Source organism: Manis pentadactyla, chromosome 4 (genome assembly GCF_030020395.1).
Source record: "Manis pentadactyla isolate mManPen7 chromosome 4, mManPen7.hap1, whole genome shotgun sequence".
Taxonomy (NCBI): domain Eukaryota; kingdom Metazoa; phylum Chordata; class Mammalia; order Pholidota; family Manidae; genus Manis; species Manis pentadactyla.
The window spans coordinates 42,985,690-42,999,647 of NC_080022.1; the positions used below are offsets into that span (position 1 = coordinate 42,985,690).

General features: G+C 44.0%; 1 protein-coding gene across 10 annotated transcripts in view; it reads right to left on the reverse strand.

Annotated features, from left to right (window-relative positions):
- Positions 1 to 1,547: 1,547 nt before the first annotated feature.
- Positions 1,548 to 13,958, reverse strand: part of LRP8 (LDL receptor related protein 8) — a 75,615-nt gene continuing 63,204 nt past the window's right edge. For 7 of the 10 annotated variants that reach the window (XM_057500218.1, XM_036892855.2, XM_036892858.2 and 4 more), the window contains 6 exons: positions 13,309 to 13,461; positions 12,218 to 12,442; positions 10,095 to 10,163; positions 6,452 to 6,624; positions 5,338 to 5,514; positions 1,548 to 3,052 (listed from right to left, as the gene is read on the reverse strand). In XM_057500218.1, coding sequence (XP_057356201.1) covers positions 3,014 to 3,052; positions 5,338 to 5,514; positions 6,452 to 6,624; positions 10,095 to 10,163; positions 12,218 to 12,442; positions 13,309 to 13,461 — 836 coding nt within the window. In that variant the 3' untranslated portion in view covers positions 1,548 to 3,013. The remainder of the gene's footprint in view (positions 3,053 to 5,337; positions 5,515 to 6,451; positions 6,625 to 10,094; positions 10,164 to 12,217; positions 12,443 to 13,308; positions 13,462 to 13,958) is intronic. The other 3 variants (XM_036892859.2, XM_036892860.2, XM_036892865.2) reach the window with 1 other exon arrangement.

A 13,958-nucleotide genomic window follows, 5' to 3' on the forward strand; every position in this document is an offset into this window, starting at 1 on the left:
CACAGAAAGAGAATTGGAGAGTGATTGTACTTACTGCTGCAAATTTAATTCCAATCCCATTCTGAGGTTATAGGTTACCTCAATCTGGTTTATAAATATGCATGCTATCATGAGTAAATAAATAAAATTTTAGTTTTCCCTGTTTCTGGAAGGCCATTTCTGCCAGTGCCTTCGTAATTCCACTGGAAAGAGACCATAAAATAGGTAGCAGGTCCAGTACAGTGTTCAGGCAGCCCACAGTAGTCTCCTGGAGAAGGAAAGGGAGGAAAAGGACCGGGACCAGTTTCACTTAAATTAGGAAAGAAATGTCTGTTAAATCTTCTGTCCTTCTGGCATCTCCAAGCTCCCTTCCAGCTTTGCAGTCCAATAACTCTACGGCTCATTAGTGGCTGTAGACATATGATGGCACAGGGGCAAAAAAGCAAGAGAAATGCAACTACACCTCAAAATGCCTCCAAGAATAGGGGAAGGATGGACCAGGCTCCTCAGATTTCATCTTTTTTATTGCCACCCAACATGTGAGTATCACCCAATTTGGTTTTTGTAGGTTGCTACATAGCTGCCTCTTTCAAACTGCAGTTGTAGCGTGTTAAGGAAACATGGATGTCTCCAAGAATGGATGTCATTATCATTTTGAGATCTCAGGTTGAATCATCCTGATCCCCATTCATTATTTTTTTCTGCAAGGGCCAGGATCTGACTGAAAGCTTAGAAGCTATGAGTTAGTCACTTACTTCCCCAGGAAATTGTTTCTTTGGAGGCAGTTACAGAAAAACATTCTTTTATGATAAAGTTGTTTTATGTAAATTACAATGTTTTTCACTTTCATCATTTTCCTCCAGTCAAAAATAATTTTATTTTCCACTCTTGAAAGAACAGTAGTAAGTGATTAAACTCCACAGGAGTAGGCCACCTGTACTTAAAATTCTGTTCGGTATTGGTCATTCTAAGTCAATGCATTTACCCTCTCAATGTTTCAGGACTATCAACACATGCCTATCATGAGGAAACTGCTTGTTTATGCAAAGCATAGTGCCCAGGCTCCAGAACACAGTTCTTTTCTTAGAAGTTAGAAGACCACGAGTGATGTAGAAAAAGGTCCTAGGAACAGAGTGATAGAAATGCAGAGAAATGCAGAATGTCTGCCTGGAAATTCAAAGGGTATCAAGCTGGTGAGACACCCAAGCTTCACTGAGTGTGGGGCAGCCAGAGAGTAGCAAGGAGGAATTTGCTTAAATGTATCAAATTCCAGGTATGTTAAAGGTTAGATATAAGTCCTCTGCTTCTACTTAAGCCAAACACTTCATTGTCACATCTTGTCCCTGGTTGTCCAGTGGGAGTGAAGTGGCAGAACAGCAGTTAAATTAAGAAAAGACGACACCTTGGATGAGAGCGCTGTCAGGGACTTAATTCCTTCTGGGACTGTAGGACGATGTTTTCGATGGTAGACCCCCACAAAGAGAAAAGAACACTTCTCTCTGCCTCCCCCAAAGCTCAGGAAAGGCAAAGAATGTGTCCATAATGAAAAAAAAATCTATATATAAACCCACAGTTTTTCCTTTTATTTACAAAGCAGTAAACCAAATCCCTGTGTGAACATATATATCCAACATACTTTAATATTGTGTATGCCATTTCCCCCTCAAATGGGACCTTACATTTGGCCAGTTTTTCTGACTTAAGCCACAATTTAGTTTCATCTATATGGACACATGATGGTAACAAACCTATGTATTACTTTAAATGCTTTCCCCACCTAAAGGAAGTGGTAGAGAGTAAGGGGAAGGGAGAAATAGAGCTGTAACAAAACTTATTCTACCATCCTTTTCCTCATCTATAGCATATCTCAGAGGTTCACTGCCTGAGCCAGTCCCTGGAGTAAACTTGGGCTGTTCTAGAACCATCTCCACTTATCTCTCTGTAAGGAAGAATGGCACCGTCAGGGTGCTTCAGAGGAAACTTAATGAATTCAACCCAAGTGTTCTGAAGGAAAATGAAGTTACTCGAAATGATAAACTTTCAAACAAGGAGTAGCCGAGCTTCAGGCATGTTCTCACCTGAACTCACAAGAACTTCCGGCACTGTTTACAGCCTGTACACAGGCCTCAGCCACAGAAGAAAAAGCCCAGGTGGGAGTCACAGAAGCCGTGTGTCAACCGAAAGCCTTTTCCTGACCGATTGGGATCCTAGGAGTAGCCGGAGGTGGAAAAGATCTGCCTTTTCCACTACATGCTTGTAAAAACCATGGCATCTGTTTTTGGAGCCAAATTTCCAAAGGCTTTCTGAAAATTAGATACCCCTCTTGCGGACTGTTTTAAAATAAACTTATCTTTATGCATTTGAACAACTGCCATAGGTATACCTCTTCTCTACAGATTTTTCTCTCTTTCACATATACACACACACATAAACATAAATGTACGGAGTCCATGTGGTGGGCCAATCATACCAAAAATAAATACTCTCATGTTTCTAAATTATTTATAGAACTAATCTTATTTTTGAAATATGTTAATAAATAACCTAAATGAGGGAGGGAGTTGAAGTGTTTTTCTTTTTTTTACTTATGTTGATGGATAGCCACAAAGCATAATCATTTTATTTACAAAAAAAACCCCCAAACTCCAAAACCTAAAAAGTCCCCCTAAAATCAAATATCCTCTGTAAATATAGTTTTAAAATGATGAGTAAGCTACTGTACTATCGGCCCAGTTTGGTTACGTACATCATGTTAGTCACTCAGCAGTAGCCATTCCATGAATTCCTCATGGATAGTGCAACCAGGTAAAAAGTGTATAAAACATTATACATATAAAAACTCTCACATCCTTTGGATGTTTGCAGTTCATCATAACTTTGTGGTTACCTCTCTGCAACATAAATTAAAAAAAAAATTACACACACACACACACACACACACACTCACACAGACCCATATCCAGAAACCCTTCCATCCAGAGAGTGTAGTGCATGGGACTCAACTCCGTGAGGCACGAAGGGAGTGGTCCCATCCTCAAGGCAGTCCATCGTCTTCAAGGCTTAATGCCACTCGCTGGGGAGACAGAGCAAATAAATGATCATTAGACCCGCAGGAGTTATTTATTGAATACCCACAAGATACCAGACATTCTATTAATTTGCAGGCATTAGCTCACATAATCTTCCAACTATCCCCAAGAGACAGATTTGTCCTATTTATTTTACAGAAGAGAAAAGTGAGACTCAATAAGCTTAAGCAACATTTATCCAGGATCACAGAGCAAGTGGGTGAACTAAAATTTGACCCCAGATCTGTGTGAAAACAGAGCTGTAGCTTTTTCCATCATTCTGTTCTGCCTCTCTGTAAAGGAGGGCTACAGAGAGCTCATGACTAGAAAGTCACTATAAAATCCCTTACAGGAGTTTTACGTTTGCCCAACTTCAGTGGGTTAGCTTTGGCAAATGTTTAATCCCAGGCCATTAGCTACTTGTCTCTAGCATGCCAGTCACAGTAGGAAGGTAATGTGCACCCCTCCCAACTGATAAAACAGAGTCAGAAGGCAACGCAGGCCAATTAAGTTCACTCCATCTTTCCTTCACCCCTATTTTTAAGTCATTAGATGCTTGACTTCCCTCTGCCACAAATGGCTGACCACTAGATGGCAAGCCCACTGACCCCTCACTTGGTCTATTCCTTCGGGGGCAGTGGACTTAAGTTTTTTTCTGTATTGTCCTGAAATCTACTTCTTTACCATCTGATGGCCCCTGATTCAGTATCTCAAGAGAGTTCATACAGACAATCCTTGAAATTTCCAGACAGTGAGTTCCCTTCCCTTCCTTCTGAGTGGTTTATTCTCTAAGCTACACATCTAGCTTTCCCCGGCTGGTTCTCATGCAGTCCTGTTTCCCACTCTTCCATTCCCTGGATAGCCCTCTTCTGGACAGACCCCAGGGTCACAGTATCTTTCTCATAGCTATATGAATTTGGGCTAACCGTTCACCTCTCTGAGCCTTGGTTTTATCATCTGTCAAATGCAAATAATAATACGACCTACCTCATAGGGTTTTTGGGAAGTCAAATGAATATGTGGGGAGCTTGATACAGTATCTAACACACACAGGGTCCAGAGGATTCTAGATCAACCTAACCAGCACGAAATAGAACCAGATTAACACTTTCTATCTCTGGACATTCCACATACAATAAAAAGTAAGTCCTCTGCCTTTCAGATCATCTTTGGGTTATTTGTGATTTTGCATGAAGGCCATGGCCTTGCTCCACTGGCACAGATATTCGAGACTGTCTTCTAGACCAGTTGCCCTCCCACTCTCTCCAAGCCAGACTAGGTCAAAGGCAGATCCCAGCAGTGGGTGGGGAGCTACCTGAGAAAGAGATGGGGAGAGAACAGGCTGTTAAGAAGACGGACTTCCGGAGTTTCAAGGCTATTTACCCTGTGATACAACTGGAAAGAGCATGCACTTTTGTGTACATACAGGTTGGAATTTGAATCCTGGTTCTGCCACTTCCTAGCTGTGACCCTAGGCAGGTTATTCAGTTTCTCTGAGTCTCAGTTTCCTCATTTGCAAAATGGGGCTAATGGTATCAACTTCATAAGATTATTGTGAAGACTAAATGAGAAAATGTATGTAAAACACCAAGTAGTGTGCAACACGTAGTAGGGCCTCACTAAGTGTCAATTTCCTCACTTTCCTACTTGATTTCTCTGCAGGAGCTTATTCCTCAGGCCTTAGATTCATCAGGAATAGCTCCTCCTCAGTGGCTATTTCCCTCTCTGGAAACAATGCCACTTTACATGTATAGAGTGCTTTATAACTCATGAAGCACTCTCAAATGTGCTATTTTGCTTGAACTTTATACATTTAGGAGGCAGATAGAAGGGGGGTTATTATTCCCATATCATAAATAAAAGTGAGCAGAGAAAGTGACTAAGAGCACAGGGCTGTGGAACAGTGAATCTGGGAGTCATCTTCTTACTGTGAGCTCCATGCTGCTTCCACTGCACCCTGTCTCATTTTTAAAACCTGGTTCAGTAACTGTGTGGATTGGCCGAGGTTAAGGATCCTCAAAGCCATGTGCTAACCCTGCTCACTTGCTCAACTCCATCTCCCATGCCTCCCCTTCATGAATAATTTGCTTACGCAGCAAGTCAGCCTGCCCTGCCCCATACTCATTCATTTCCCTCAGTCTGCAACGAACCCACCTTTCCTCTTTGCCCTGAAACCCATCTTAAAATTTGTAGCCATCCAGAACCAGAAAGCCTTCTAGGATTGGCTACACCTGCCTGGGTTCATGCCCTCACTCACCAGCCTCTCAGACTCAGAGGGGCACTGCCCTACCTTGCACTTGACGACAGGCAGCTCGGAAAGAGGGTTCTTCGGGAGCTGGTGCAGCTGTGACCTTGGTTCTCCCGGCAAGACAAAAAGCTCCTTGAGGGTAGGGGCTGGGTCTTCCAGTTCTCTGGTCTCCCCAAGACAGGGCTCTGCCCACAGTGGGTGATCAAAGCTGATGATTGCCTGACAGGGGGATGGACCGGATGACCTATGAGGTCACACTCAGCCCCAACTCTGCTGCTATATAGCCGTGACATCTGCTTCAGCCACTTTGTGGTCCTTGCTCTCCCAACAAGCCATGCCCTATTGTGCCTGTCAGCCTTTGCACATGTTTCTTTCTGGGATGCCATTTTCCTCCTTCTCTACCTGGAAAACTGCTATTGATCTTTTAAGGACATGGTTCATCTGTCACCTCTGTGAGGCATTCTCTGCCTGATTTCCCAAATGGACCTAACAGCTCCCTTGTTGATGTTTCCCTAGCATTTGTTCAACAAATATTTACTGGGAGGCAGCTAGGCACCAGGGAAACAGATTAATCAGACAATCCTGCCCTCAAGGAGTTTACGGTCTAAGAGGGAGACCAATGAGTAAAGAGACAAGTTGACTAGAGTGTGACAGGCACTGTGATGGAGAGGCTGTGGGAGAACAAAAAAGCCAGGGAGAACGTCCTAGAACAGGAGGCCCCTGAGCTCCACACTGGCACTCAGCACACAGGGAGAGGCTCTGACTCCCCAGACAGCTCCTCGGGAGCAAATACAGACCTTCCTTCTTTTTGAACCCTTGGTATTGGTACTCAGCTGGTAACAAGTGCACAGTGTTTGCCGAAATGAACTCATTTGAACTGAATGACCACAATGACCCTTCCAGGCCAAAGTCCTGAAAACTTCTTCAGCAGAAAGGCATTTGGCCTTCTTTACTCTGGAAGAGCCACTAGGTACAAGGTGGTCCTGATACCTTCTACCCCAACCACGTGTCCCAGCATTTCTGTGTTCCCAGGGCCTAGAAGAGTGCCTGGCGCATAGTGGGTCCTTGAGAAGTGTTTGAAGAAGGAAGGAAGGGAGGGAGGGAGAGAGGGAGGCAGGGAAGTACGGAAGGAATTCTTACAGCAAGAAATACTTACTGCAGGATAGACATGGCCAATCTGAGCAGTCCTCCCTATGTGGAGTTCATCTTCCTCCTCCTCTTCTGTTGTTTTCCTGTACACTGGGTTGTCGAAATTCATGCTTTTGGTATTCTTCCGTTTCCAGTTCCTCCAGATCAGGTAGCCACTCATGCACAGCAGGGCTATTACCGCTGGAGGAAGAGACACAGTACATTGGACCTCCAGCAGGCTCCAACCCACTGCTCAGATGTCATTGCATTTTTTGCCACCTCTCCAGCTTTACTGCCCCTTGTTTCTCAGTCTGTTTCTGAGCCCTTCTCCCATATCTTCCTTCATTAGCTACTCATCCTTCAAGACCCAGCTCAAATGTGAAGTCTTCCTCAACTTCTGAAGGTAGAGTCAGTTGCTCTCCCGTGTTCTTTCCCAGGCCATGGTATTACGCTTTATATATGTGTACCTCCAACTAGACTGAGCTCTTGAGCGAGGGACTGTGTCTTCTTTACCTCACTGTGCCCAATGCCTGGCACTGAGTAGCTTCTTAGTAACATGCGCTGAATGAGTGAGCGGGTAAATTTTTCACCACACCTTTGCCCTAATGCTCTGCTTCCTTGGATCTTCTAAGAAAACCATTCTCTCCCAAAATTGGAGGGCATAGGGTGAGGTAGGTGTTTCTTTCCAAAGCTGGGGCCCTGTAAGAAGAGGAGTATCTCCAGAAGGGGACACAGCAGGGACATATGAGCTCTGAGTTAGAATAAATGACTGGACAAAGGAGGAAATCCTCAAACAGAGCTGGGCAAAAATGGGGCAAGCAGCGTCGTGAGATACCAGGCGATCACCGTGAGCGCTCCAGTGGGAGCTGGACAACAGCTATCCAGGCTGCTCTAAAGGGGGTTTTGACTTGGTAAGATTATAATAGATACCCGTTAAAGACAGGAACAAGGCAAGGATGCCTGTTATTACAGTTACTATTTGCTGTTCCAGTGATGTAGCTATGCAGTAAGACCAGACGAACTAAATGGTGCACATGTGGGAAAGGGAGAAACCAATAGTTATTAAGAACAGATGCTGTATGTTTAGAAAATCTTGGAAAAGCAGACGAAAAACTATGAGAAATAACTTTTGTTCATCAAGAATCAACATAAAAAACCAATAGTTTTCTTATTAATTGGCAATAACCAATTGGAAAATGGAATGGAATAAGAACATATTCATAGTAAGTCCTCTACAATCTATAAAATTTTACTGAAGGACATAAAAGAAGGCTGAAATAAATAGGAAGATATGTCATGTTCCTTGGTGGGCAGCTTCAATATTGTTAAAAAAAAATTCTCCCCACCTCAATTTACATATCCATAGCATAAGATTTCATCATCATTCTTAGAGAATTAACAAGATAATTCTAAAGTTAATCTAGAAGAGAAATTGAATAAAAATAGCTATGAAAATGTTGCAAGAATTCTACTGCCTTATTAGATGTTAAAACATATCACAAAGTTGTGCTTCTAGTGCATGGGAATAGACAGACAATTGGTGGAGGAGAATGAACAGCCTAGAAGCAGACCAAAGTATGTATAGGCAGGTAGTTCATAAAAAGATGAAAATTCAAGTCAGCAGGAAAGGATGGACTATTCAGTAATGGTCTTGGGAAAACTAGATAGGCATGTAGGAAAAAAAACAGATGAATCTCTATCTCAAACCATACTGTGAAATAAATTCCAAATGGATTAATATCTAAATACTAAAAAAATGTTTAAAGTAGTGGAAAAAAATATATAGGGAGACACTTTAATAATTCAGAATGAGGCAAACTTCCTGAAGCAAGACACAAAGCCCAGAAATCATAACACAAAAGGTTAACACATCTGGTACTTAAATTTTTTAAATTTTTGTATGGCAAAATATACCAAAAACAAATTTAAAAATCAAAATGGCAGTGTGGGGGAAAATATGTGTAACCTGTATTACAAAAGTTTTAACATGCGGTATATACATATTTCTACAAATAAGTAAGGATAAGACAAAGAACCAACAGCAAAATAAGAAAGGCCTGTGCAATAGGCAATTCATTAAGGATGAAATGGAAATGGCCAATAAGCTTATAAAAAAAGCCTCTATCTCTCAGGGAAATATCAGGGAAAGAATATCAATTTTTTCCCCTGAGATGAGCAGAAATTAAAAATATTGATTAAATCAGGGTGGGTTACATCAAGAAAACAGCACACACATCGCCTTCAACAGAGCAGTGGATGGCAGGGAAGGGTTGATTTCTCTTTCATTCAACGATGCTCAGAGTGTCTTCTGCTCACTCCACTCAAAATAAGTTTGGAATAATCTGACTATGACCTTTTACTGTTGAAGCCTTTCAAGGCCAAGGCAGATGCCATCCTCTCCAGAAGAACCACTTTCCTCTCCTCTATGGAGCATCACACCCTTGTTAACATATGATAATACATGTTAATGCCTCTTATATTAATTTTTTAAAAATGACTATGTCTGATTAAAGACTGAAAGCTCTTGAGTCTTTTATCTTTATCTTCCCTGGATCCTTGGCACTTGGCACAGTCCCTTACATGGAGTAGAAGTTTTTTAAAACATTCACTCACTAACTCACCACCATCTTGGTGGTTCCCAGGATAAATGGGCAAAGTCCTTGTCCTTGAGATACTCATGGACAAGTAAGTGAGATAAACCTATGAATGGCCAATCACAACTCACAGATCCTGTCACAAAATGAGACTGGTATGACAGACAGGATTACAGGTTGCTATGTGAAAATCAAGGTTGGACAGAGTGAATCAGCCACTGTGGTTCTCTGCAAAGTTCAACCAAATGCTGTATTTGGCCAAACGAAACTCCTAGTTCCAAACTTACTCCACCCCCGCCCTCCCATACCATTCCTCAGTCCTGGCTTTGCTTATGTTTTTACTGCTTAGGCTGCTTTTGATCCTTCTTCAGTTGGCTGACTCGGCACAAATACCATTTCCACTAGGAAACCTTCCCTGCCTGCTTCTCTTCTCTCCCAATTCCAAGTTAAGTGCTTCCACTGAACCACACACAGCTTAATTTTAGGACTTACCAAGTTGTAACAAATGATCTGTGTTATGTCGTGTCTCTCCAACAAGACTTTAAACTTTTGGAGGACAGGAACCACGTCTTACTCATTTTCAACCACCTCTATCCCCCCTCGCAGAGTCTGGCACATCATAGCTGTTTGATAAATGTTTGTTGGAAACCACACAGGAAGAACACAAGACAGCATGATCCAGCAAAGGAATGGTGAAGCAGATCTACTGATTAATTCAACGAATATTTTAATTCCTACCATGTGCCAGACACTGCTAGAGCTGGGTGGATGGCAACAGAGACACCAGCACTGTCCGCATGGAGCCTGCAGTTCAGCTTCACATGGCTGGCGTGCAGAGAGTGAATGAAGGGGAGATAGGGCCGCATCTGGACGGTTGCCTGGGATCAGGTCCTGAAGGGCTTTGTGTGCCAAGCTAAGAAACCAAACTATAGGACTGGGAGGTGGGCAGGAAGGCTGCCAGGGCAGAAAAAGTCCACGGGACAGGTCGGTGTGCTATGTACTCTATCCCCCTTGTGCTTTTCCCCGGTCCCAGGGCAGGGTCTCTCTTTTCTCCCCAGTAACGTGGGGTCAACTCACCCATGGGCACAACGATCCCAATGACAGCAGCAGTGACTGTTGAGCCCATCTTGCCAATTTCATCCCCATCTACAAAACACAAACACTTGCAGAATGACGTTCCATTACCGTGAGTCCAAGTCCTTGCTGGCCTCCAGCAGTAAGAACTGCCCAACTGCTTCTTGCCCTGATTCCAAAATGATAATCCTATCAAAACTCCTGTGAGGTGAGCAGGACAGAGGTTATATCCATTTCAAAGATGGAGAAATGGAGTCTTACTGGGGTTCTGGGGACTCACAGATAAGTAGGAGAGCTGGGACTCAAATCCTACTCCTTCCACAGTACGTGGCAGGAAGCCGGGGGCTGTGCATGTAGGTGAGCATGTAGGACCTTATGCTGCTGACTGACTGGGGCAATTGTCATTATCAGCCAGCGTCTGTTGCTTTGTCTCTGTTGGTTTTGGTGGTCTGTCTGTCCATTTGCATTATCAGTTTATTTTTAATAAGTAATTAAAATGGGATGCGGAATAATGTAACAGAATCAAGAGCACAGAGTCCTGGGTCAGATTTCTTGGGCTTAAATACTGTTTCTACAACTCACCACTTGTGTGGGCAAGTTATTATACATTATACTTTTTTATCTTTAAAATAGGCATAATGATATTAACTAACTCCTTGGGACAATGTGAAGCTTAGAATGAGATAATTCATTTAGAATGCTTACTTAGCACAATGCCTGGCTTGGCCTTGTCTAGTTCAAAGAGGGTGGGCAGTATTGTGAGGCCAAAATTAAATAGGGTATATAAAAGTAAATTCTTAACTGAAAAGTGCTTGGAAAATGTACTGCATTTAAAAGAATACATGTTGTGTCATCCTTTTCACTCGTAACTACCTTCATTAAAACATTTGCATGGCACTTTTTTTTTTTTTTTTTTTAGGAGAGCAAAGTACAGGCTTTTATTTAGAGATACAGTGAAAGGACAGAGCTCCCGGCTCACGCCAGGAGGGGACAAGAGAGTCCCTGCATGGCACTTTTTAGTTTAAAAAGCATTTTTCCTTCAGATCCTCATGACAGCCCTCTGAGGCTGAAGAGGAGCTACCATCTACACTTGCTCCAAGAGAGGAGATGAGTACCCTGGGCAATGGCCCAAGGGCCGTCCTTTCAGTGTGTCTGCCTCTCCTGGTTATTCAATGGGAGCCTAGTTATTAAGCAGAGAAAAAAGCTGCACCACTTACAGAGCTTCCCATGGAAATTCTGCTGCCCTGTCACTGCACGGCCAGAGCAAGCACTGGGCGGGGTTATGAAGGCCAAGAGCCTGATGAAGCTGCCTGGGAGGCTACCTGGTCAGGGACTCTGCCCCCAGGGAGAAGAACTGGAGCTCAGACCTGTTCCCCCTGCCTCTCCAAACCTTAGAGTGAGTGCTCAACTCTGAAAACCCAGCTTCTGCTGGGAGATGGGCCCAGTGAGAAAGGTGCTGCCAAGTTACTTAGTTTCTGAGCCACGCATGTATGGGAAAAAATGCAAGATAGTTTATCCTCTTGAATGAACTCCCCCTGGTAGGTAGCTCAGTTAAAAAGGTATTTGCTGACTAATGAGAGAGAACATTTCTAGCAGTAACAATTACTGCTCCCAGGGATTTAATAAGTGGTGAACTCAATTACTTTCACCCAGGGTTTGGAAAGAGAGCAGACCATAGTTACGGATATTACTGTCTGGGGAACCGACTGAGGGTGCTAAGAATGGAGCTTCTGAAGTTTCCAAATCTTTAGGATACTCCCTCATACACACGTCAGTCATGTGTGACAGCACACACACATGGAGTTGGTAGAGGCTGTGTGTGCCAACACTGCTGTTTACACCGCCTCCTCTGTCTCTCGCGGCAGTCTTGTGGACCTAGGGAGGGGTTATTACTATTCCCACTTTGTAGGTGAGGCTCAGAGACAGGAAGTGGATTCCCTCAAGATGCTCCTTAAGTTAGGGGCACCTAAGACTGCTAGCTTGCAGGTGGGCACTCTACCTCCCTCCGCTTCCTCCTCGGAGATACCCAGAACTTAGTTCTGGTTGATCTCTTCTTCCCACATACCCCCATCCTGGCTTCCCTAGGACCCCGCCCCCATGTCATGGAGGAATACTCATTTCCTTACAGTGCTGGGAGTGGTTGCTGGTTGCAGGGCTTGGGGTAGACGGGCTGATGCTGGGAGCCCAGGGAACACTAACTGAGCTCGGGACTGCAGCTGCCAGGCTCAGGGTCTCTGTGCTGCGGTTCTCGTCAGTGGGGCTGTGGGCCGTGGTCCCAGGGGCTCTCGTGGTGTTGGCCACTGTCCTCGTCGTGGTGGAGGCTAACGTTGTAGTTGAGGTAGACTGAGGTGCTGGAGGAGAAAGACCATGGAGGTCACTTGGAAAGACAATTTTGTTACTTTGGTGCCTAAATTATGTCCCCATGAACCACACTTATGAACTCATCTTCATGGTTCAGCTCAAATGCCACTTCTGTGAAGCCTTCCCTAATCGTCCTGAACGGGCTATGATCTTATCTTTAGCTGAATCCCAAGCACTTTGTCTGTGTTTATACTGCATGCTGATTTAATAAAGATAAGCCATTAAGACACACTGCAGAATCAGGTATGCACAAGACCACTGTAGACTCGGTGGTGGGGAAATCGTATAAATCTGGAAGATTTTGTATGCATACTATTACTCCATTATGTTTAAATTCTCAAGCCACTTTAAACAGCTGAACCTAGAAATCATAAATGATGCAGCAGACTATGCTCAAACAAAAGGTCTTGGCACTGCATCAAGACTAGAGAATGAATGTAAATTTGTATGGTTGCAGTCGTAACTGATTATTAGTCCCGATCATATCACAAGCCTCTAAGTTCTTGGTGAAAAACAGGCAAGCTGATAGTCACCTGCATGTGAACAGTGACCGAGGCCATGGGATCAAGGTTTCTTAATTTGAGGTCTTCAAGGGGTTCCAGAAACCCCCTGAAACGGACTTTAAGATATTGTATGTATATGTGCACTTTTCTTGGTAGTGAGAAGACAAAGCCTTGGGAGGACCCTGGGAAACACCAGCATTCAAGGAAGGAAAAGAGGAGGAGCCCGCAAAGGCACCAAGCAGCCACAGAACACAGGAAGACCGAGAGCTTATGGTGGCCCAGAAGCCAGGGAGGATTTCAGCAGGATGGAGCCTGGCATTTCCAGGGCCACCCCTCCTGGGAGGTCTGCTCACCTCGGTAGCACCTCTTCATGTCTGGGCCCAGCCACATTGTGTCAGGACAGGCACATGTGTATTTGGGAGAGTGGCTGGAGATCTGAGGAACAGGAAGGCACAGGTACTCACAGCCTCCATTGGGCTGGGCACTCAGCTCGCAGGCATCTGCAGCTAATGGCACACGGAGGGGGAGAGAGTTAGGGCAAAGACTGGACGTGCCAGGTCTTCCCTCCTCCCGAGGATGAAGCCCTTCCTGCTCAGCTTGCTCAAAAAGCTTTCTCTACTACTTTTATTAGGCACCTTCCAGCACTGTGCCTGGTGTTCTGTCCCTACACTTTCATTTAATCCTGACAACTCTGAGACTTGACTGACAAAAGACACAGAGGCTCAGAGAGAACAAACTTGTCAAAGCTATACCTCTAGTAATTTGGAGACAGAATTTAAATTGAGGTCTGTTGGAATCCAAAGTCTATGTTTTTTTTCCCCTATGCCACACACCACATCTCGAATCAGGGCCAACCTTATCTCCTTACTCCTCTACACTTTCCCACCTTCACCCTGGCAGCCAACACCTCAGTACAGTTAGACTTAGTATATCCTAGTGATAGGGGAGGGGAAAACCTAGTAGTAGGATTCCTGGCTTCTACTCCCAACCAACAAGCCAAATT